Source organism: Pyrus communis, chromosome 17, assembly GCF_963583255.1.
Source record: "Pyrus communis chromosome 17, drPyrComm1.1, whole genome shotgun sequence".
Taxonomy (NCBI): domain Eukaryota; kingdom Viridiplantae; phylum Streptophyta; class Magnoliopsida; order Rosales; family Rosaceae; genus Pyrus; species Pyrus communis.
This window is the reverse complement of record NC_084819.1, coordinates 16,427,638-16,450,853: the sequence shown is the minus strand read 5'-3', so window position 1 is coordinate 16,450,853 and position 23,216 is coordinate 16,427,638. Positions and strand designations below refer to the sequence as shown.

Sequence of the window (23,216 nt, the reverse complement as noted above, 5' to 3'; positions counted from 1 at the left end):
ATTTTTACCTTCCACATATCCTTATTAATTTTTAACAATTGATCTTTTTCAATTCACTTGATCCAACGGTTAAAAATTGAAATGATGTAGAAGAAATAAAAATAAGTAAGTGGACTACAGTAAAGAAAAACCCTTTTTTTCTTTGGGTCAAATAAGAAAAACCCATTTGATTAGATTAGTTTAAGTCATTTGGGTCACTTAAGGATAGTATTTGGAAACAAAGGATAAAATAGTCATTGCATATGAAAACAAGCAAGGGTACAAAGTACCACTATGAGTTCAGAGTAAAAACCCTTTCTCCACCATCTTCACTTCCCCATCAACTACTCTCTCTACCCACAACCCACCCAAAGACCCAAAACCAGAATTCCTCCGCCCAACGGTTACCTCCGTCTTCTTCCACCTATAAAACCAGAATTTCTCTCCCAAAAACACCATTGTCCTCCATCTTCTTCCACCTCTAAAACCAACTCCCATGTCCTCATCCAAATCCCAGAAAAAATCTCAGAGCATGAAGAGGCAAAAGACCATTCCACCCAACAATGGCAACAACAACGTCTTCCATGTTCTGTCCGACGAAATCATATTCATAATCCTCGACTGCCTCGAGCAAAACCCAATTGACAAAAAGTCCTTCTCTTTGGTCTGCAAGTCCTTCCACGCCGCAGAATCCAAGCACCGCAAGAAGCTCAAGCCTTTGCGCTCCGACCACCTCCCGAGAGTCCTCCGCCGGTACCCATATGTCACCCACGTTGATCTCACGCTCTGCCCGCGAGTCCCGGACGCGTCCCTCGCCGCCGTCTCAAAGGCCTACAGGTCCACCCTCCGTTCGATAGATCTTTCGCGGTCGAATTGCTTTTCCGGAACTGGGTTGCTGAGTTTGACTGCGAATTGTAAGAATCTGGTGGAGATCGACCTTTCGAACGCCACCGAGCTCAGAGACTCCGCGGCAGCGGCTCTGGCGGAGGCGAAGAACTTGGAGAAGCTGTGGCTGGGGAGGTGTAAGATGGTTACGGATATGGGTGTTGGGTGTATTGCAGTTGGTTGCAAAAAGCTGAGATTGATTCATTTGAAATGGTGCCTCCGGGTTACCGACCTGGGGGTCGGATTGCTTGCTGTTAAGTGTAAAGATCTTCGAAGTTTGGATCTCTCGTACTTGCCGGTAAATTCTTGTTTTTACTAATTTACTTCATTTTTGTTGATTTGATTTATGATTTTGTATGGTAAATTGTTGTTCTTGTTTGATTTAATGTTGTTCTGTTTTTGAAAGCACCCTGCTTTTGCATTGTAATTGTCAAATTTAATTTTGTTTTTACACTTTTAATTTGAACTTTGGTATGCTAATGATTTTCTGTGTCCGCATAGTGATTTGTTTTTTCTTGGTGATATGCAGATCACAGATAAATGCTTGCCGTCGATCTTCGAGTTACAATATCTTGAAGATTTGGTTCTAGAAGGATGCTTCGGCATCGACGATGACAGCCTTTCTACCTTCAAACATGGGTGCAAGTCGCTTAAGGTACCTATGCTTAAGCTTGTCTGGTTCAAGATTGCCTGTTGTCTTGAGCATCTTTTGTTAAGTGAGGTTTAACATGAAATCGTTCGATTGGATTTGGGTCGTCATGTGTGAGATTAGAAAGTTTAACAATTCGACTTTTGATTATATTTCTTCTTATTACACGAGATTATTTGGTTGGGCCGAAATTTAAATTTGATGCTTGTGGGTATAATAGACAGTTGGTGCTAGTTACTTGTCGAGTTTACATTACTGTTTTGACAAATTTTGACACATGCTGTTGTATTACCATTGACAGAAACTTGAGATATCTAGCTGTCAGAACATTAGTCATGTTGGGTTGTCCGCCCTAGCGAGCTGTAGTGAAGGATGTTTAGAGCAACTCGTATTGTCATATGGCTCTCCTGTAAGTACTGACTTTCCTCGAGTCTTTTTAAAAGTTAATATTGTGATTTCTCAACTCACACATTGCACTGTGGTGGCACTTGTGGTCAGGTGACTCTTGCTCTTGCTGATAGTTTGGAAAAGCTTCCAACGTTGCAGTCAATCAAATTAGACGGTTGCCTGGTTACCTGCCCTGGACTAAAATCCATTGGAAACTGGTGTGTTTCGCTAAGGGAGCTGAGCTTAAGTAAATGTGTGGGGGTAACCGATGAGGGTCTGTCCTCCATTTTGAAAAAGCACAAGGATTTGCGGAAGCTAGACATCACATGCTGCCGAGAGATAACTTATGCTTCTATTGCCCAGATTTCGGAGTCGTGTACAGCACTCACTTCTCTTAAGATGGAGTCATGTACCCTGGTTCCTCGAGAAGCATTTGTCCTCATTGGACAGAGAGGCCAAACTCTTGAGGAGATTGACATAACAGATAATGAAGTCGACGACGAAGGTTTTTCCCTTGCTCAACCTCAGTGTTACTAAGAACTGCTGTTTGAATTGCATACTTATATACCTTCTATGTGCAGGTCTGAATTCCATCTCTAGATGTTCCGAACTCTCCAGCTTAAAACTAGGAATTTGCCTGAATATAACTGACAATGGAGTCGTGAACATTGGCATGCGCTGTATGAAACTCTTAGAGCTCGATCTATATAGGTTTGTAACTCATGATCCTTGCAAAACTTGAACCTTTTTTGTAATTTTTTTTTTTTTCTTTTCATTTCCCCTTTGTGCACAGAAACGTACCGAATGCTTAATTTAAGTCTAAGGTCTCGTTGATTTTGAATCATGCTGATCTATGTCTTCAAGGGTCTAACTAATTTATATAGGAAACAAATCCCAACTTCTCCACAAGGTCTTCTGTGTTTGTGCTCGAATATTTGTTTGTGTAAACATATATTCATAGACTGACAGAACAAGGCATTAATGTGAATGTGTTTCTTTTGTGTAGATGCACAGGAATTTCAGACTCAAGCATGTCAGCTATTGCTAGAGGTTGTCCTGGACTTGAGATGATTAACATAGCCTACTGCAAAGACATTACTGATAGTTCATTAATCTCGTTGTCAAAATGCTCAAGTTTGAACACCGTTGAAAGTCGAGGATGTCCTCTTATCACATCGTTGGGTCTAGCAGCAATTGCTGTGGGATGCAAGCAACTGACCAAGCTGGACGTAAAGAAGTGTTCAAATATTGATGATGCTGGGATGATCCCACTTGCTCACTTTTCCCAGAACCTTAGACAAGTACGCTTTCTCATTTCTTGCTTTCATGTGAGCTTACGGTTTGATAGAGAACACTTGTTTTTGACCAGACGGTTCATATTTTCGCGCAGATTAATTTGTCATATAGCTCAGTTACTGATGTGGGGCTGTTATCCTTAGCCAGTATCAGTTGCCTACAGAGCTTAACCATCTTGCACTTGAAGGGCTTGAGCCCTAATGGACTGGCAGCTGCCTTATTGGCCTGCGGGGGGCTAACTAAAGTAAAGCTCCAAACAACCTTCAAGTCATTGCTACCCAAAGCTCTTTTCGAACATTTAGAAGCACGTGGTTGTGTGTTTCAGTGGAGAGATAAATTCTTCAGGGTAAGTGTTTTTACTTATCAATCATCAAATCCACGAAGATGCCTACTTTTCCAACAAATTTGCTTAGTCTAATGTCATTAAAGATGCAGGAAGTAACTGCAAATATTTTGTGTTTTCGTAACAAACAATAATCAAGTTACAGGTTCTTTGCACTCACATTCGTGCTTCCGATCCAATATCACCGCAAGAGAAGTCATAATATATGGCTATATGATTTGTTTGTTGATTGTACTTGACTATCTTATTGACTTCAGTTTGTATGATTGACAGGCGGAATTGGACCCTCAATGTTGGAAAATACAGTTGGAAGATATCATGGCGTGAGTTTTTCCCACGACTATTTCGGTTGAGTTGTTTAGGTTCTTTGGACTCTGTTGTGAAGAAGGCAAAGTCCTCGGGTTGCTCGATGTATAGTACTGGTTATTTCTTTCATTTGTCACAGCATGCTGGATGTATTTACAAGTTTTTCGAAGTTGCGAAACCCAGAAACGTGGGCTTTGCTATGTAGTCTCTTGACTCTGCCACCAATCTTACCAAATCCGTTGAAAAGTTTAATGGATGGATGGTTTGGATGCAATGTTAAATGTTCATTTTCCTTATAGCTAACGTACGTTATCAACTAATGAGTTTGGTTAATGTGATATTTGGAGCATGACTTTGGACGACTTTGATTTATGAGATTCATGTATGAAAGTGGTGAGTAAACGTTCTCCTTATTTGATAAATTTTCAGTGTGCCCGTGACATGGAGTGGTATACCACGTGTCATTATTATATAAGTGCATGGAAATTTTAGTTTTCAAGTGTGTTTCCACTTGTATTGCACCACCTCGTATTTCTGGAACATTGAAAAGTCTATCTTCCTTATTTTTGCTCAAGTTAGAAAAGGGGGGCCAGTGTGATATTAGACAAGAACACAACGTGTTTAAGTTAGAAAAAGGGATTAAAAAGTCATGTGGCTAATGTATACACATGTTCGCACTCTTTTTCGGTCACAAAAACTTTGTGTCATATTTTGTGAACCCCGATTGTATTGACACCACGAAAAAGCTCTTGGCGTTATGCGATCCGTCCACGGTGGGTGGCCTTGACCCACTTTTGTATATGTTCAGTTCCTCTCCTACTTGCTTCATGTTGGCGCACCTGTTCTTGAAGCAACATGCTCGTATCTTTGTTGTAATCGCCGCTCGTCAACGATCTTATTGACAGCTCAGACATCACATTCAAATAAGTATTGGTGATCATATCGTATAATAATGATTTTCGGTAAAACAAGTTTATAGTGAAACATATTAGGATGGATTGCCAATTTAGTCTCTGAATTATCATCTCAGTGAAAATTAGGTCCTTAAACTATTTTTTCAAAAAAATTAGTCCTTGAATTATAAAAATCTGCCAATTACATTCCTAATATTATATTCGAAGCTACTATATTCAATTTTCCTTCAATTTAAATCATGCTACTTGCATGTGATATACATTAGAGGGTAAATTGGTAGTTTTCCATGAAAAAATAGTATGAAGTAACTTTGGAGGATAAATTGGTAGTTGTACATAAGAAATCGTTTAAGTTAACTTTGGAGGGTAAATTAGATGTTAGATTCGCAACCTATATGAAATGCGAAGGGCTTATAGGTGAGAAAATAATAGTATTACACTCTAAAGTGTGTCAAGTGACTTAAATTGAAGAAAAATTGGATAAAATAGCTTTGTATAAAATAGTAGGGATGAAATTAGCAATTTTTAATGAATTTAAGAACTTATTTTACCAAAAAATAAATTCAAGGACCTAATTTTCACTAAGGTAATAGTTCAAGGACTAAATTCACACTTCACCCAACATATTAAAAATAAAATACTCTCCCTAATCATTTGCTTATTTGAGAAAAATAAAGCACAATATCTTTTCTCTTTTGTGCCTAGATTCCTTCTCTCTCAATTTCTCATGATTCGTGATTGTTTAGCAACCCTGAGTGTTGGAAATTACAGTCAAAGAATCATGCAATCGGCTTTCTCACTTTTCTTGTAGGTTGAGATGTCTTCTTCTTGTGACATTACTTTGGACATGACATTGAGAGATGGACTTTGTACAAAATGATTTTTCTTAACGTTAACATAATTTCTCGACATGCATTAAATGAGATTATAGACTTCTTCAACATGTATCGTATGATAAATACATAGATGAAAACTAAAAAATAATACTCATACTTTTCCTCATCTCTCATTTCTCTTGACTAACACCGTTGAAAAAGATAAATATAATAATTCATTACTCTCGTTTTAGTTCAATATCTAACAAAGTTTTGTTCTCACTTTATTTTTTATAACACAATACCAACACAATTCATTTCTTGCGAACTGTTTTCCATAAAGATTTCTCATGACCAAATAATTCTTTATTTCTTTTGGCTCATGCAATTAAGATATGGTGAAAAGAAACCAATTTGTTGAAGCATTGTTGCTGTCCAAAAATTTTGATAAAAAATCAAAAGGACCCGCCGGGAGTCGAACCCAGGTCACTGGATTCAAAGTTCAGAGTTCTAACCACTACACTACGGAACCTTTTTCGTTCATGAAGCGCCTGCCTATTAATTTAATTTTCCTACCCTTTTCCAGTGAAACAGATTTATTTATGGGATCTTTTAGTGTTTTTTATTGTCGACTGAGATCTTTTAGTTCAAGTACCATGTTTTTGTTAAAGTGCTTATGGAAAAGTCAATCAAAATAATTCTATAAATACTACTATAATTCAAAATAATTACATGATTGTTGTTCAATCCTAACACGTTTTCAACCGGCCAACTTTTTCCTGCAACCAGTTGATCAAATTTTCTGGTCTCAATATATTGGTCAACAATGATCTTAAAAAAACACGTTGAATAATAAATTTTCTCATAAGTTCTCTAATTTTATTATGTATACATGTAAAGGAAAAATAAACTCACATCAAAACATACTTGAAGATGAAAAAATGTGCATATTGTTTTTTTAGTTAATGTTGAATAACGACTTGAAGTTTTTCGGCGATTGGAAAAAAATTTCGACCACAATGACGATGACTAGTGGCAATTTTCTGCACTATCACAAATGGGATGTGGCCCATGTGGGTCATGTGCAATAATTGTATTTGACCACAATTTATGGCTAAATTAAACAAATGGGAAGAGATTAACAGTTTTCTGAATTTGCCTTTTAGATTATTTCATATTTTGACCTAATCAATCATTAGTTACTATTAAATTGAATTCATCATTTTTTTAATAATATTAATGTTTCTATCGATTTGCCTACAATAATTAGCTTTTGAGGGATTTTGTCCTCTATATGAAAGCAATAATCAAAGTTTAACTTGGTGATGTTGTCAATTAGCAAAGAAAAGTGCAAAATTAAAAAAATAAACCAAAGAAAACAATATAAAATGAGTAATGCTATTTTTACCATAATTTTATACCACGTTTCTTTACCATCTTAAATGGCAGATGAGTTGGACAAGCTACATCATTTAATTTCAATTTTCTTATTAATTAAAACACTTAAATAAGGAAAACTGCAGACTTCAAGATTTCCCTCTGACTTTAGTAACTTAATTGGGCATGAACCTTAATCCGATAGACAAATTTGATTATGACTCCTAATTCACATGAAAGCTAATAGGCATTACTAAATAAAATAATCAAATGAAATCCTTCTTTTAAACCACAATATATATATATATATATATATTTGAAAAGAAAGCAAAAAAAAAATATCACGAGATGAACAACCATGTAGTACCAATGAAGATTGGAGACATAAATACTTGAAAGGGAATGAGGATTGGGGCTACGGGGCATGAGTCTGGAGATAGAAATCAATGGTGATTGTGGTATACGAGTAAATTCTATAAAGCTTGACCATAATCAAGGAAATCAACCGAAATCAATAAAAAAAAACTGGCATGAAAACGGAAAGGGATGGAAGAAGAAGCATAATGGATAGGGGAAGGAAGAAGGAGACTCCTCGTATACCATAATCATCATTTAATTAACAATCTTTTTATTAATTATTGATTACCAGTTTGAAATTAAATGCTAATTAATTTAGATGATGTGGTTGTCCATATCAGATGCCACCTAATATGGTATACAATTGTGGTACAAAAATATGGTAAAAATAACATTATTGATAGAGTAATGCTATTCATACCATGTTTTTGTACCACATTTTCGTACTACTTTAGGTGGCATTTGATATGGATAGCCACATCATTTGAATTAATCAGATTTTTAAATTTAGTTCATTATTTAATAAACTAATAATTAAGAAAAACTAGTTAATTAAATGATGATTGTAGTATACGAGGAGTCTTTCTCCTTCCTTTCCTTGGGTTTTGCAAATTTTTCAAATAATGTGGCTTTCCACATCAGATACTACCTAAGATGGTATAAAAATATGGTATAAAAACATGATATGAATAACATTACTCTTGATATAAAATCTCTACGTTGTATTTGCAAGCATTTGGGACTTTTATTACCATAGGACACATAACCATATCCAAAAAACAAAAGAACATAAACAAATATTTTAATAAGAGTTCATTAGTAATTTCTCATTGAGTTTTACGTTTGTTCCACGTTAGCCCCTTTTACGTTTGTTCCACGTTAGCCCCTCATGTATTTTCTTTGGATCCTAATCTTTAAAAATATGGTAGATGAGAACAACACTGTCAGCAGTTACAAAAGTCGACAGAATTAGTAGTGGATATAGTTCAATTCGGCCAGTTTTTGTTGGAAAGGACCTTGATGTTGACTACATCGCTCATGAAAATTTTTCGTACCAACTCCAAATTGTTACAAATTTACATACCACAAAAGAAAGATGAAATACATAGAGAGTGGGACACGGCACATTCTAGGTTTGACTTCTGGCGCTGGTGAATCATATGATGGTGTGCAAAGGAAGACTGAAATACCTCTATAAATCTTTTCAATCATTGAAAATGTGGTCTGCTGTGGAGAAGTCACTAATTGATCTCTTTTTTTTTCAAAAGAAAAAAAAAATAGACAGAGAAGGGGATGACATTGATGGGTGCAAATTAAATAAGAAAAGAAGAAGAGGAGACAAGAGTTCTGGATTGATGAAGTGTTTTTTCAAACCAATGTAACTCGAAACAAAATCACTCAAATTGAAACACATCTAAAAAAATATATGTAAATTGAACTAATCATTCATAATTAAGGCCATTTTGATCAAAATAGTTGGGTAACCAAAATCTTATTTGAAAAAGGAGTCACGTGTGTTATTTAGCTGACAAAGTCAGTTTATATCGTTATTAAACACACTTCTGAAGTTTGTGGATCAATTTCGAAAGGATCAAATCGAAAACATCCCAAAAGTTTGGGTGCAAAACGTGAAATTAACCCTTATGATGAGTGCCAATAATTGCCACTCTTTCAATTTTCAAGTTTTGACAAAAGAAAATTACCTTTTGTTTTTGTTTTTTATTTTAAATACATTATCACATAGAGCAAAAAGATCCCCAGCAGCCTCTTCTAACTGCAGAGCTTGTGCATCATGAGCCGCCACCTACCATACGTGGGCACTCTTCAAAGTCAAGTCAAACCCACAAGCTTTGACCGGAATTCTTTTTCCCATTTTCCACGGTCAAACTTCCCTGAGCTTCTCAGAAACATCCTAAAGTGACCAAAATACCCTCCCTCTCTCCTCTATCTCTCCTCTCTCCTCTGTCTCCCCTATAGTTGTGACTTGCATTCAACCCTTTAAATTGCTATCCTCACCCCTCTCATTTCTCTCTCACACCCGGAGGCCATAAACATGACTTCTTCCTTCACGAACCTCCTCAAAAGCAACATGGAGAACAACGGGATTGGACAGGACAGGACTAATTGGGGGGGACAATTCTCGGACTATTCGTCTAATCCGAACCGGTTTACGGACAGAAACGGGACTGAAATCCCCAAGTTCAGGTCACTCCAGCCTCCTTCTCTGCCTCTCTCCCCTCCCCCTGTCTCCCCTTCTTCTTACTTGGCTTCCACGCCGGCTTTTAGTCCCACCGATTTTCTCAGCTCACCCATGTTCCTCTCCTCCTCAAATGTAAGCTTTACAAAATTCATATGCTTCTAAAATTTCAATGGTTTTTTTTTTTTTTTGTATGTTTATTGATGGGTTTTTTGTTTCTGCAGAATCTTGAATCTCCAACAACTGGAGCTTTTTCGAGTCAGGTTTTCGATTGGATGAATAATACTAAGGACACCCAGCAAGGAATTAGGGAGAGCGAGTCGAAAATGTTCTCCGATTTCTCGTTCCAACCGGAATCGCGGCCTGCAACTAATCTGCAATCTTCTTCTAGCATGGTTTCAGTGGTAAGAGTTCTTTACTTTGTTTAAATTTCCAACTTAACTGTAAAGTTTGAAGCTTTTTTCTTCATTTTTTCAACCGCGATTAGGCGATATCAGAAGCTTGATGATTGTTTTTGTTTGAACAGGAAGAACCATTTAAAAGGGAAAGGCAAGCGTGGGACTTTAGTACAACAAGGCAAGCTGATTCCTCAGCTGAGAAGACAGGAGTCAAGTCGGAATTCGAGCCAATGGAAGCGAATACGCAGAGTAATGGACTTAATGGTGCTCCGAAGTCCGATTACTTGCATTCTACTCAATCTTCGCAATATGCTCGAGAACAAAAATCGGATGATGGGTTCAATTGGAGGAAGTATGGGCAGAAACAGGTGAAGGGTAGCGAAAATCCGCGGAGTTATTACAAGTGCACATTTCCGAATTGCCCCACAAAGAAGAAGGTTGAGAGATCATTGGATGGACAGATTACTCAAATTGTGTACAAGGGTAGTCATAACCATCCTAAGCCTCAGTCTACAAGAAGATCAAGCTCTAACTTGATTCAGGGTTCTTCGTATGTAATCTCTGATCAATCCGTTCCAACGTTATCCAATCCGAAAGTTGAGTCCATCACACTGCAGGAGGAGTCTTCAACCTCAATGGGAGAGGATGAGTTTGAACAAAACTCTCCAATAAGTAATTCAGGTGGTGCTGAAGACGAAAACGAGCCTGAGGCGAAAAGATGGTAAGTTCATGAAAATTTCTGATTGGGATTTGCCAATTTTGTACGTGTTCATAGCCAAAACTTTATAAATTCAATTTTATTTAACTTATATTTTTATATTTTGCAGGAAGGGAGAAAATGCAAATGATCAAGCCTACGTATCTTCTGGTAGTAGAATTGTAAAAGAACCAAGAATTGTGGTGCAGACAACAAGTGAAATCGATATTCTGGATGACGGGTATAGGTGGAGGAAGTATGGACAGAAAGTAGTGAAGGGAAATCCGAATCCGAGGTAGAAACCCTATCAATGAGTTTACTTTAATTCCAAGCAAACCCTTTTGAAATCAGCTGCTAATTAGCATTTCCAATTGTTTTCCCAATCTTCAGGAGCTACTACAAATGCACATCCGTGGGTTGTCCGGTGAGGAAGCATGTGGAGCGAGCATCGCATGACACAAGGGCGGTGATCACCACGTACGAAGGGAAACACAACCACGATGTTCCTGCAGCGCGTGGGAGCAGCAATAACAGCAATGCAAGTAGACCTGCTGCCGATAATAGCAGCAACAATGTGTCCATGGCCGTGAGGCCCTTGGCATTGCCTAACCATTCTAATTTGAGGTACCTCAACTCTCTTCAGAACACAAGGCAGCCAGCAACCACTGAAAGCCAACCGCCGTATACACTCAAAATGTTGCAGAGTGAAGGAAGTTACGGATTTTCCGAGTTCTGAAAGCGAATTGAGAGCTCTGCCAATCGGTAACAATGTTACACGAGGATGTGTCTTCTGGTCCAAGGAACCAAAGGACGACGCATTTTTGTAATTTGGGATCAAATCAGGGCGCTTGAAAGATTAATTAGGGTTTAGTGTGTTGTTGTATAGTTCCTAAGTAGTTGTCTAAGGAGTCATTAGTATTGCATTTGTTTATTCTTTTTGCACCATGTTGTAATAGTAAGTCTAAGCTGAAGAGAAAATAAGAGGTAGAATGATATGAATTAGGAATTGTTCAAGTTCCAAAAGCACTTTTTTCATTAGAAAAAGCAAATACAAACCTATAGGGCTGCCCAAATAATGGAAAAGTGAAATTGTTTCTGTTTTTCAAGAACTCTTTACATATACAAAATATACCACTTCTCTCAACCTCACTCTCAACAAGGAAGTTCAGTAGGGCGGTCTGACTACATGGTTGGTCGGTCACTCTCACAAAGAAACGAACTTTTGTATTTGCGTACCGGTCCTACATAATTACATCCCAATGTAAAGTTTTCGAAAACTTTACCTCTTATAAAAGAAAGTCACTCTATTGTTTCACACATATTGTCAGAACACAAGCATTCAACTCAAAATCAATCATTAATAACTGGAGAAGCCCCAAATCTTTGCTTTTATAACAAAAAGGACTTCTGATATAAAAAGAAATTTAAAAAAAAAAAAGAAAGAAAAGGAATGGCAGAATCCCTCTTCTAAAACTTTCTTACTTGATAGAAGAAAAGTACACATCTTTCTACTGATGTGTAAAACAAGATACATATCTCATCATATTATTCACACTATAAACCCTAATGATCTAAACTCCATTCAAAGATGAATTAATGTACACTCCTAATTACAAGACATTTGTGACAATTAATGAAACTATATGGCACACAAAAAATAAATCTTGAAATCGAAGAAATTAAGCCCGTAATAATCTATCAGATGTAAGATTGAGTCGATAATTTGTGACCGGAAATTAGAGCCGATATTGCAAGAGCAACGAAAGCAAGAAAGGCCATGCTAATGGCAGATGCTGCGGCGTCTGTGAATAGGTTGTCTTGATAATTTCTCATGTTATTCGTCAACGGAATCGCCGAAGATGACGATGATAACAATAGATAGGCCATAATCTGCAACACACCATCAACTCACAAATCAAATTTTTGTCAATTATTTCATTTGTATTTCTACCCTCTCTTTTTTTTTTCATTTTTTTTTTTTTTATAAAGACCACGGAATGTACCCACACCCAAAGAGTAGGACTAATCTCCGCTCGAGATTCGACTTGTCTCTGACCATAAAGTGCTCCCAGCTTTCGAAACTCTGCCAGAAAGGCACCGGGGACGGTTGGCATATTGCCCATCGCACGCCTTTGTAAAGTAGTGGTTTAGCTTTTTGCTTAGTTGGCACTCACATATCAAAAAAGTCATGGTCCTTTTATCAATTTCACGATCACAAATTGATCTACGAACGTCCGTTTCATAGCTAGACCATAACGAGAACCTTCTTTTCTTTATTACTTTTCTTTTAAAATTCTAAACAAATTCGACTCAAAAAATAAAAAATTATAAACAAATTGCTTATTCTAAACGCATTTTAGAAAAATGAAGGATATGAAAAGCAAATTACCTGATCGCCGATAAAGTCCGCCAACGCCGACGTCCGTCGCTGAAACATTTCTGTGCCGGTGGAAAGCTCGTGCGCATGCCGGAATGCTTGCGCCCCTGTGTACAACGTCGCCAGAATCGCTATTGCCAACACATACCTATCAAATTAAATCACAAAAATGATTTAACAAATTATTAATCGCAATAAATATTCAGATTAACAAAATAATCACCGAATTTGATCAATTTAATTGAATTATCACCCACCTGTATTCTTCATATTCATCGAAATTCTTCCCATAGCCGTGTTTGTTGCTGGCCATGATGATGAAGGCCAGCAATGAAAAAACCAGAGCAAGTCCCCTCAGAGCCAGAGACCCTCTCCTCAACAAGTCCTCCCTCTTCCACCGCCGTAGGATCCCCGCGACCCCAAATCCCGTCCCAGCAGTTCTGGCTTGGGACGGGGTCTGGTTCTCCACATCAGCTACCGGTGTGCGCGTTGGGACAACCGGCGGCGGTGATCCGACCTCTTGTTCATCGACTTTCGGTGGTGCATCGTCTTGATTCTTCATCGACTCTGCCGGGGAATGAATTGGAATTGGAGGAAAGATAATAGGATTTTGAGGAATTGGGAGTTTTGCCGAGTGACAGGGCAGCGTTTAGTTTTGGCGTGCCGTGTGGGAATCACTGCGCTCGCACACACCCAACAGAACCAATAGAACGCGTGAGTGATCGGGGTAACTTTGCAAATGGGAGGACGTGGCAGACTGATTGGACAGCAGGTACACATATATAATTAGTTGGTGGACTGCTGGTCGATTGTAACTAACTAACTTCCTTGGTGACAGGGTGTATAAGGACTACAGCTGCTGCTGGTGCAGGCCGATGGTTCCAGATGATACCAAGATCGATGATGATCGTTTTTGTAGAAACCAAGGTAAGGACAGTCTGTCCCTTTATCATTGATGCATGCAAAATATTACCATGCCATGAATTTATATGTGAACAACTGCCGTTAATATATTAAATTAATTTGAATCAGAGTTCAATTTATTTTCGTTGAAGTTAGTCATTCATCTTCACCGAGTGGCTCGAGGATGCCTCTATACATCACTTCAAGAAAAGTGAGTGACACAACAACTACCCCATATAGTGGCTATTTGGGTGTTTTTGCTGGGTAACAATGACGTTAACGTATATTGTAATGTATTAGTCATCGTTGCAGTGTACTTATTATTTAATTTTTTACTTTTATCACATGTAAAGACGTTAAGATATATTTTAATGAATCAATCAGTATTGCGATGTAACTATTACTTAGTTTTTGACTTTTTATCAAATATTTTTTTATTGACAATATTATTGTTACATCAACAATAGCAACCAAATATATGAGGTAATTGTTGCTCATTTTTCTTCTTGTATGCATACGTAAAACATGATTGACCACAAAAGCCAGTTTAAAAGGTGAGAAACGTGTATGTATCAAAATTCTTGTGATAAACAGTTGTAATCGAATGATTAAAAGGTGCAATTTATAATTTATCGAAATCATAATTTCAATTCCTAATAGATGCCCATTACTTGATTAGTTCAAACTTCAACCCCCTAATTTATTCAATGAACTTGTAAACACGAAATTCATGTGACAATCAACCAAGAACACTTGTGCAAAATAAATTTTGTATTAATGTAAATGTAAAGTTATAATATCTGATTAGGAACCATGACTTGATTTGAGGCTTGATTCATGATTTTCACTTCGTCAAAAAAATCTTTGATTTAATCAAACTATCTTTGATTTAAATCAAATAAATCAATCACATTTCATCCTTTATTTGACCATCCTTGATTTGGCATTTTAAATCAATTAATTTGTTTTATTTAAAATAAAAGTAATTTAGATAATTCCTTAATTACTTTACAACAAGTGTCAAAGCGTGTCACCATTGATGACCCGTCCGGTTTTGATGAGTCACATGTAATATGTAAGATTTGTAAGACAAATGATTCATGTCGCGTAAGCCCTAACACATCAAAATTTTAATATATTAGTAAGTAATTATTTTATCGAAATTTACATGTCTACGTAACTTCCTGATTTATACACAAACGAATTGGCTTGCAAGTTGTAAATAAAATGTGGCATCCAGCTACAAGTTTTGCTTTCCAAGTATTAATATTATGGTTGTCAATGTCTACAGCGCAGCAGCACCAAAGGAATTGGTAAGCACATGATCTGTTGACATGTTCAGCTCTTCCATCCAACCAATGGAAATACCACATAAAGAAAGAAAGAAGAAAAAGGCATGTTCACATCTGATTGCGATTACCCTCTAGAATATAGTCTTTTCTACTTAATTTTGTATAATCATGTTATTTAACGTGGAGAAAATTTTCGATCGATGTGTTTGACCACGTCAACTGTGCGATCATTTTAATAAATAAATAAATAAAAATTATAGTAGGCCATGGAGCCCTAGGTAAAAGTAATAAAAGCGGTGAAATGACATGATTGAACCGCCTCACCCAGAATTTTCTGATCAAAACTGGAACCTGTTAGGGACTCAGGTTAATACATAACAGTGTATAAAGCCCACTATAGCATTACTAGGCTAGGCCCAATCTTGTTGTCTTAAACTAATGCGATGAGCCACTGTATTCGTTAAATTAGGGCGAGGGCCCAGGGTAGGTCGTTCAACGCCCTCTGACAATAATTTTGACGCCTTTCTCGCGTATGTATAACATCGAATCCATACGATTTCTAAGAAGGCTTGCAAATCGTCGGAGATTTTGCTTAATAGGCAAATGATGGATTTCTAATCTTAGGATTAGTAATCATTTCTAAAAATCATATGAATTCGGTCTTATAAATACACATAAAAGATTTCAAAAACCGTAAATTTTACCAGTGTCAACATGCTTATCACATGCATCAACAGTCAGAAGTCACTTACGAGCGCAACCGACCAGCCATAGCATACATCTGCCTGTTATTCGGTATGCTGTGAAGGGGGTGGCTGCTAGTAAACCCGGGTCCCTTGTGTTGTTGTGCCCTTGTGGCTGCATCCAAAAATTTCTGATACCAATCCGACACTAATTATTTACTAGTTGAAAGTGAAACGCCCAGCCCACCAGCATCCAGACACCAACTCATTTGTAGTCACAGACATCTCATCCACGCACTTGGAGGTGGCTGAAGGGTAATCCAATTCCAATTGATGTTTTCTTTTCTTTTTTTTCTTTTTTTTGGAGTACAACGATATATTTTTACATTAAAAAGATGGGGAGTTTGGCTAAGCCATACAATGGGTAATCTAATTTGGTATCGAATTCGCTATCCACGAAATTCGAACTTAAGACCTCTCACTTACAAGTGTATAAGAATAATACCAGACGATAGTTAAGGGCAATTCCAATTGATGATTATTCATGAAAGGCAATCTGAATAAAAGCAACGGCCATCAATCACCGGCCACTCAAGTGAGCATATTACATGTTCAATGTGTTAACATGTTTTTGTTACAATTTGACGAACTGAAATGACTCATCTCCAAATATAAATTTAACGTGGTCAATCTATGCGTTAATTACAACTTGCAGAGTATTAAACATGTAAATATGAGAGCCCACGATTGACCTCATGTAAGACTTTATGGTCCGTTTGATAATCATTTTCTTTTCAGTTTTCAGTTTATAGCCTTCAGTTTTCAGTTTATAACTAATTGCACTACATTTGATAGAACTTTCAAATGACACCATTAAACGTGTCAGATTGAAAGTCCCTTAACATCTTAATTTGTAGTATATTCGATTATTTATAGCGTCAGTAGTTCGTTACCGTCACATGATACATGTAAAAAAGTACTTTGAAAGTCCCTCGTCCCAACATATTTTCTGACTCGCTTGATTTGGATTAGTTATTGATGAGGCTGTTTATCGATCCCAAGGAAAGAGATCGATAAAGTTTAACGGTACTGTATCACGAGGCGAGTTTAATTTATCTGGAGGTAGCAAAGCTGCTGCATCTACCATTGCTAGCTAGCTACAAAACTGCGTGCATGGCCAAAGTTTAACGGTACTGTATCACGAGGCGAGTCCCATCTGCTGCAAAACAACAAAAAAGATCGATCGATCGAGAAACATACAATTGCATAATCAAACAGGGAAAACGTACAAATGCTTCGGATCGATGCGTAAACGTGATGTTGATTTCTTCTTCATCCTCCAATGGTTCTGAAAATGTTCACATGGGATCCTCCATCTCGCTCACATTGAATCCTCTGCCATGTTTTCGAAGGGACAAAAATAATGAATTAGGTTCAGTGCAAGGTAAATGTGCAAACAATAAGGCCTCGTTTGGCCGTTACGATCGTGTTAGATTGGATAACTTGGTGGAGCTTAAATTTTAGTTTAGAAGGGGCTCAAATATCTCAATCTAAAATGCTCTTATGATCTTACAAAAATTATTATCTCATGTGGTTAGCAACCAGCAACATCGTTTGGGTCGGTATGGTGTTGTCCTCATGATCCTCTTCATTAAACCTAAACCCTAAGCCCCTCTAACTTTTTTCCTCTCTCCCTCCATTGATCCCCAAAAGGGCTAGACCAAAGTCCTCATTAAAACTCGCAAGCAACAAACTGCCTAAACTCCTTAGGAACCACTACTCTCAAATCAAACCCGACGAAAGAAATTAAAGTAAAAATGTCGGATTAGACTCTGAGCATATGAAAAACCTTAAAAATCATAAACATAACATTAAATTTTTCTGCGTGAAAAAGATCAAGATGGGCTTGATCCATCTTGGTCCCTTCGTGGCTTCGCCTTTACTCGTTATGTTAAAGATAGTTGTTGAAAGAAATGAAAATAATTTGTCCAACATGAAAATAGAAGATGAATTATACATGAAGGCGATTTAATCATCCTTTCGAACTCCTTAATATAGTAGAACGAAAAAGAGTTTTTTTCGTGTCTAATCTCTTATTATGCCCTTGATCAAGTGAAAAATCATTCACCTCGGATTTACTAAAATTTTAAATTATATGAATTATCAAGCTCAATTCGAATCTAACACCAAACAAGCACCTGCGAAAACTAAAATTAAATATGACTCGGCGGTTTGTTTATGTGATGTGATCATTAATGTCCAATACTACAAAGTCGTCGCTTGAAATATTGTTTATGAATATAATCTACCTCCTTAAATGCAAACAAATGAAAGAACCAGTGAATGATGTCTGTGATGAGGGAGGTCTCGGTTCAATACTCCGAGCTAATGAGTCTGTTTAAATGTGATTACGAGTATAATGAAATTTCCCATAGTTTCTCTAAACACGAAATTGAACCGAGCTAATGAGTCTGTTTAACTGTGATTACGAGTATAATGAAATTTCCCATAGTTTCTCTAAACACGAAAGAAATGGATCACTGTAACTTGTCATTAGGTGTCATCTTTTTTTTTTTTTTTTTTTTTTAAATAGTGAATGATGTCTATGGCCTGATAGGATGACATGCATATGTGAACAACCCTATAAAAAATGAAAGGGCACATATAACATGAATACGTTCTTCAATGGTACCTGCAGCATGCCTGTTAATAATTGTTTCCTTTTTGGTCCAACTTGTTGATAACTCTCAACTGATACCATGTTCAACCCTCAGATAAAACTTAAAAATTTAGATGTCATTTAGTACTACGGTTTAGTGATATACATCTTCATTAGTAAGTGAAAGATGTTAGGTTCGATTCTCGCTAAAGATGAATTTGAACCATGTTATTGTTAGTTCATTGTGAGGCTAAGCTCACCTCTCCCTTTAGTATAGATAATATCGATTGTTAAAAAAAAAAAAAAACTTAAAAATTTAGGTAACAGAATTTTAAGCCATAACAAATAAACAATTTCTTTCTCCAATAGTTATAGCTTAAAGCTTAAAACTAATATTATTAAAGAATGATTTTAACTTAATTTTTTTCGTTAACTTTTTTAAAAGTGAAATTTATTTACATAAGGTATTGAGTGTTACTAGATCAATATACTGATATAGTTAGTTAAACAAAACAAATTTGATTACGTACAAGACACAAAACTCATTATGCGAATTAAAATCCCAAACACTTAAATTACCGAAATGTTTATTACACTTCAATATATTATGTTATCCGAAGTTCGTAGCCTTTAAATTTTGATAATCTTGGTCCTAAAAATTTCATGAAATTACAACAATTATCAGTCGAAAAAAGGGTTGTCAATGAAACCCTCTCGATTGATTGTGAGGATGATAAGAATCAAAGCATGTGACTTAACTAGACTATAATGGCACATAGATGATGATGATGATAAGGAATGAGGATCCTCTCTGAGTCTTCTTTGTGAGTATTTCGAAATTCTTTTAATCGTGTTCGTTTATCGCACATTGTGCTAGTAGTTTTCGTTAGGTACTATTTGTGTTTAATTTTAAATAAAAAAAATTAAAATGATTTCTGATCTTGTGAACGAACATAATTAAAAGATTCTTAAAATCCTCACAAACAATGATGAGGTGTAAAAAAAGGCACAAAAAGGAGGTTAGATGGGGTGTGGAAAAACGACGAGTCAATAAGGGCGTTGATTCCGGCGACGGCTACATTGCACTTAATACGACATGTGGACCTCCGCTCACTCTTTTGCTCTTGACTTCCCATATACGCCAACAGCGCTGCCGTGGGAACCATCCTGACCTCCCATGTCCCACGCGTAATACTCCATTGCCAGTTCACATTCATAACTGCCTCATCTCCCTAATTCAATTATGTGCTAATTGTCAACCAAACCACTTCATCACGTGTCGCGTAACCACTACACCTCACTTATTGGAGCTTACGTAGCATAAAATGTTACTGTATAAAAAGTATTGGATTGTCTTGGTAGTTATGATTTTCTTCTTCAATTCATTATGGGTCGAGTTAGATCTGTTTATGATAGAAATATCACTTGTATAAGTATTCAAAAAAATGTATTGACATACAAAAAGTTAAGATATACTATGATACACGATAAGAAAACTTATTAACACTGGCAATTGAACGAGGTGAATTGTTAACCCCTTCATGTTTGTATTTTGATATCACTTAACACAACTTTCTTAATGGCTTATCTCTAGACTTCCTCTCCCCCTCTGATTAGTTTGCTTCGGCCGTGGCTTTCCCAATCGCCTTTCGGGGCGGTTCTTTTCCCATCCTTTGTGGCAACTTCTTCGCCCTCGGTGGTCGCCACCCCATCCTATGTGGTGCCTGTTACCACTGTTCAGGCACTAGGCAGCTAGTCACTACCACAATTAGTCCTAGACGTTTGAAAATTAAGAAAGCACGTCTAGACCTGCTTAGGCGTCCGCCTAACCCGCCTGGATCGCAACTCTAACTTAGAGATAAAATTGATAACTTTCATTTTGCATTTTAATTTTTCAATAAAATGTAAAAGACTTGTTGAATACTTGGATGAACACTCATTATATGCTTATTCTCCATGTTTTTAATTTGTTCTAATACTTTATAATTTATATGTCATTTGAGTTTGCAATTTATGTATCCCAATAAAATTATGTGTATGTTTTTAAATATAAATAGACACTTATTTAATCAATATATAATAAATTTACTTAAATTCGTCTAGGCCCCCACCTGGTCCGCCTAAGTGCCCGCTTAGACCCCACCTAACCACTAGGCTCCAACCTGCCACCCAACTAGCGAATAGCAAATAGCATCTTTTAGAACCTTGCATGTTACCATGTCTTCAGTGGTGCTTTCATCTCTCCCATTCCTCTGCCTCCACCATCAAAATTCTCTGCTTCTTCATCCAAAACTTTGCTGCCATTAATTTGCTACTCCCCTCCATTCCCCACTCGCTCCGGCTTGCTCTCATCCATACCCGCCATCCCACCAACAGGTTTGTAACTGTTCTTCTGCCTTGCCCCAAATCACAGTCTCAATCACTTATCCATATGCCAAAACTTTCCCTTGTTGTAGATCTCTCCAGCATATGCCCCCTCAGCCACACCTTTGTGGGTTGAAGATTCTGTTGGCGGAACATCAATCAGAATCAACTAAATTAACGGAATATATATATATAAAGTTTGAACACCGAAATGTTGATTATGGCAAACTTATGTATGTTTCTCTCTCATAAAGGATATATGAATGAGTATGCAAGTTGACGTGTTTGATACAAGTGTGCGTTAGAAATATATACGCAGTAAGATGTCGTTTCACAATAGGTATAACTGTTTGATTCAAATTCAAACAGCCACAACTATTTGAAATAATCGGAAATTTAAAAATTAATTAATTAATCCCTCATAAAACGTTTAACCAATCAAGGTTTTAATATGGAAAAAGGGACGTAACTGGAATTTGTGACTTTGTCGACCGAGCTCAGAATCAGATCCGCGATATCTTTTTGGAAAGGAAATAATGCCACGAGCATGCACGATGAATTTTAGCCATCCGAGGTCGTTTACTAGTCCAAAAACACATTTAAAGTTTTGAAGCGAAAATCGGACTTTCCATTTCACATTCCTTGTTTGTTCCAAATACTTCCGAACCTTTCCAGTGTTAAAATTTTAACTCAAACATTGTTCTTTAACACCAACAATTCATGGCTCGACGGATTTGGGATCCTAGGATCATATTGTATCCATTTGTTGGACGGATTATGCGCGTGACTTGTCCCCATTTTTGTATGACCGCTCGCTTCCTTCTTGTTTGATTTGTTGCTATGATGGCGGCCTTTTTTAACAGCGGCGACGACTCTGTGGGCGTAAAGTTTGATGTTAAGTTTTCATGTTTTCTCGGTTTCTTCTACTTTTTGGGGGCTTCAGACTAGGTTTTGGGTTGATGCATCTTTCTTTTTTGCTCTTTATATTTGGGTCCTCATAGGTTGTTAAGTGAAATGTATTCTCCTTCCAAATAAAAAAATACCTCTTAATAGGCAACATATAAAAATATTTCACATAATTAACTTAAGATACTGTTATTATTGCTATAGTAGAATTTTAAAGTTAGGTAAGTTTCTATCGAACAAGGATTGTCTACCTCCCACTTCCGGTGTCCTCCCGTGCCCTTCTGTTTGTGTGGTCACGGTTAAGCCACGTCAACATTTTATATTAATATTTATTTTTATCTTATTATCTATATAAAAAATAATATAAAATAGTAACGTAACTTAATCGTAATCACACAAAATAAAAAAAACACGGAAAAGTATCGAAAATAGAAGGGCAGACACTCCTTCTCCGTTTCTATCCGCGTTGATCGGAGTAAAGAATTTACGCTCCGCTTTACAAACGCTTGTGGACCCGGAGGGCCAATCAAAACCTCGAGAATGGTCCAAATTACGTAACGAGTAAGGCCTAATAAAAGGACAAACAGAAAAAGTTCAAAACGGCTACTGCGGCGTTCGGTGGGCCCACTGTAAGCATGGCATGGTCACCGGCTGATCCGTTAATTACCTTTCGGTTTATCAGGTAATTATGTACATTTTAAGAAAATAACAATCATATCTTTATTTTTTTTATTTTACTTTCACTTTTAATACACAATATTAACATAAAAAAATAAAACAATAATTATGTAATATTAAAAAAAAAAATACCCTTATTAAGATAAACTGTCACATCATCATTGCTCCATATCTTTTATAAAAAATTTAAAAATTAATCACACTCTTTAATAAAAAAACAAAAAATAAAATTATTCACACATAATGTGTGCTCTCTAATAGTATATATAATTAAGTCATTTAATTTAACGAAATCCATTTATTGTCATCACATGCAGCGCCTGGCAGTTGTTGGGTAGTGGATGATTTTGATTAATAATTCCATCCTCAGTTTAGTGATCTTGATTATTAGAAATGGTTTTCAGAGTCCATGCATTATGTTGTCCATCCATTTCCTCATCCCTTGTCACTTAAGGCTAACGATAGGAGCGCTCATATGCGTTGTTACAAACAAAAACATGCATACATAACGAAGTTTATGAAAATTGAACCTGATACATTTTATTTGTAAATAAAGACTATATCAATAAAACGGGAAGTTTGACAAAAAAAAAAAGAATAATAGAGACTTGCTTAAATTGGTCTCCCATAAACATCTCAATCAAACAAAGAAATATTCCCAACTTAGGATTAAATTATTAATAAACCCCTCATCAAGGAATCAAGATACTCATTAATACATAGATCCATAGGAGCCTTCGTTGTAAGTGGTCAG

The 23,216-nt window shown here is 36.7% G+C and overlaps 3 protein-coding genes across 3 annotated transcripts; 2 read left to right on the top strand and 1 right to left on the bottom strand.

Annotated features, from left to right (window-relative positions):
- The first annotated feature begins 312 nt into the window (after positions 1-312).
- Positions 313-4,323, top strand: LOC137723062 (F-box/LRR-repeat protein 3-like). The gene is made up of 8 exons (XM_068462218.1): positions 313-1,162; positions 1,394-1,519; positions 1,815-1,922; positions 2,012-2,405; positions 2,482-2,611; positions 2,907-3,201; positions 3,291-3,542; positions 3,813-4,323. The coding sequence occupies exons 1-8, from the start codon at positions 476-478 to the stop codon at positions 3,864-3,866; spliced, it is 2,046 nt and encodes a 681-aa protein (XP_068318319.1). The 5' UTR covers positions 313-475; the 3' UTR covers positions 3,867-4,323.
- Positions 4,324-9,334: 5,011 nt separating this feature from the next.
- Positions 9,335-11,599, top strand: LOC137722535 (probable WRKY transcription factor 26). Its single transcript, XM_068461561.1, has 5 exons — positions 9,335-9,640; positions 9,730-9,909; positions 10,032-10,624; positions 10,731-10,895; positions 10,991-11,599. Exons 1-5 carry the CDS (start codon positions 9,362-9,364, stop codon positions 11,334-11,336), a joined length of 1,563 nt encoding a protein of 520 aa, XP_068317662.1. The 5' UTR covers positions 9,335-9,361; the 3' UTR covers positions 11,337-11,599.
- Positions 11,600-11,887: 288 nt separating this feature from the next.
- On the bottom strand, positions 11,888-13,766 carry LOC137722536 (CASP-like protein 4B1). The gene is made up of 3 exons (XM_068461562.1): positions 13,235-13,766; positions 12,990-13,125; positions 11,888-12,490 (listed from the first exon to the last, which is right to left on the bottom strand). Exons 1-3 carry the CDS (start codon positions 13,537-13,539, stop codon positions 12,299-12,301), a joined length of 633 nt encoding a protein of 210 aa, XP_068317663.1. The 5' UTR covers positions 13,540-13,766; the 3' UTR covers positions 11,888-12,298.
- Positions 13,767-23,216: the final 9,450 nt, after the last annotated feature.

Bases quoted from the DNA above. Each gene is read 5' to 3' on its own strand.
- LOC137723062 (XM_068462218.1), top strand. From the start codon at position 476: ATGTCCTCATCCAAATCCCAGAAAAAATCTCAGAGCATGAAGAGGCAA. The intron at 3,202-3,290 runs GTACGCTTTCTC...ATTTTCGCGCAG, and splicing joins TTTCCCAGAACCTTAGACAA to ATTAATTTGTCATATAGCTC. The intron at 3,543-3,812 runs GTAAGTGTTTTT...TATGATTGACAG, and splicing joins GGAGAGATAAATTCTTCAGG to GCGGAATTGGACCCTCAATG.
- LOC137722535 (XM_068461561.1), top strand. From the start codon at position 9,362: ATGACTTCTTCCTTCACGAACCTCCTCAAAAGCAACATGGAGAACAAC. The intron at 10,625-10,730 runs GTAAGTTCATGA...TATATTTTGCAG, and splicing joins GAGCCTGAGGCGAAAAGATG to GAAGGGAGAAAATGCAAATG. The intron at 10,896-10,990 runs GTAGAAACCCTA...CCCAATCTTCAG, and splicing joins AAGGGAAATCCGAATCCGAG to GAGCTACTACAAATGCACAT.
- LOC137722536 (XM_068461562.1), bottom strand. From the start codon at position 13,539: ATGAAGAATCAAGACGATGCACCACCGAAAGTCGATGAACAAGAGGTC. The intron at 13,126-13,234 runs GTGGGTGATAAT...TTAATTTGATAG, and splicing joins GATGAATATGAAGAATACAG to GTATGTGTTGGCAATAGCGA. The intron at 12,491-12,989 runs GTAATTTGCTTT...GGTGTGTTGCAG, and splicing joins CGGACTTTATCGGCGATCAG to ATTATGGCCTATCTATTGTT.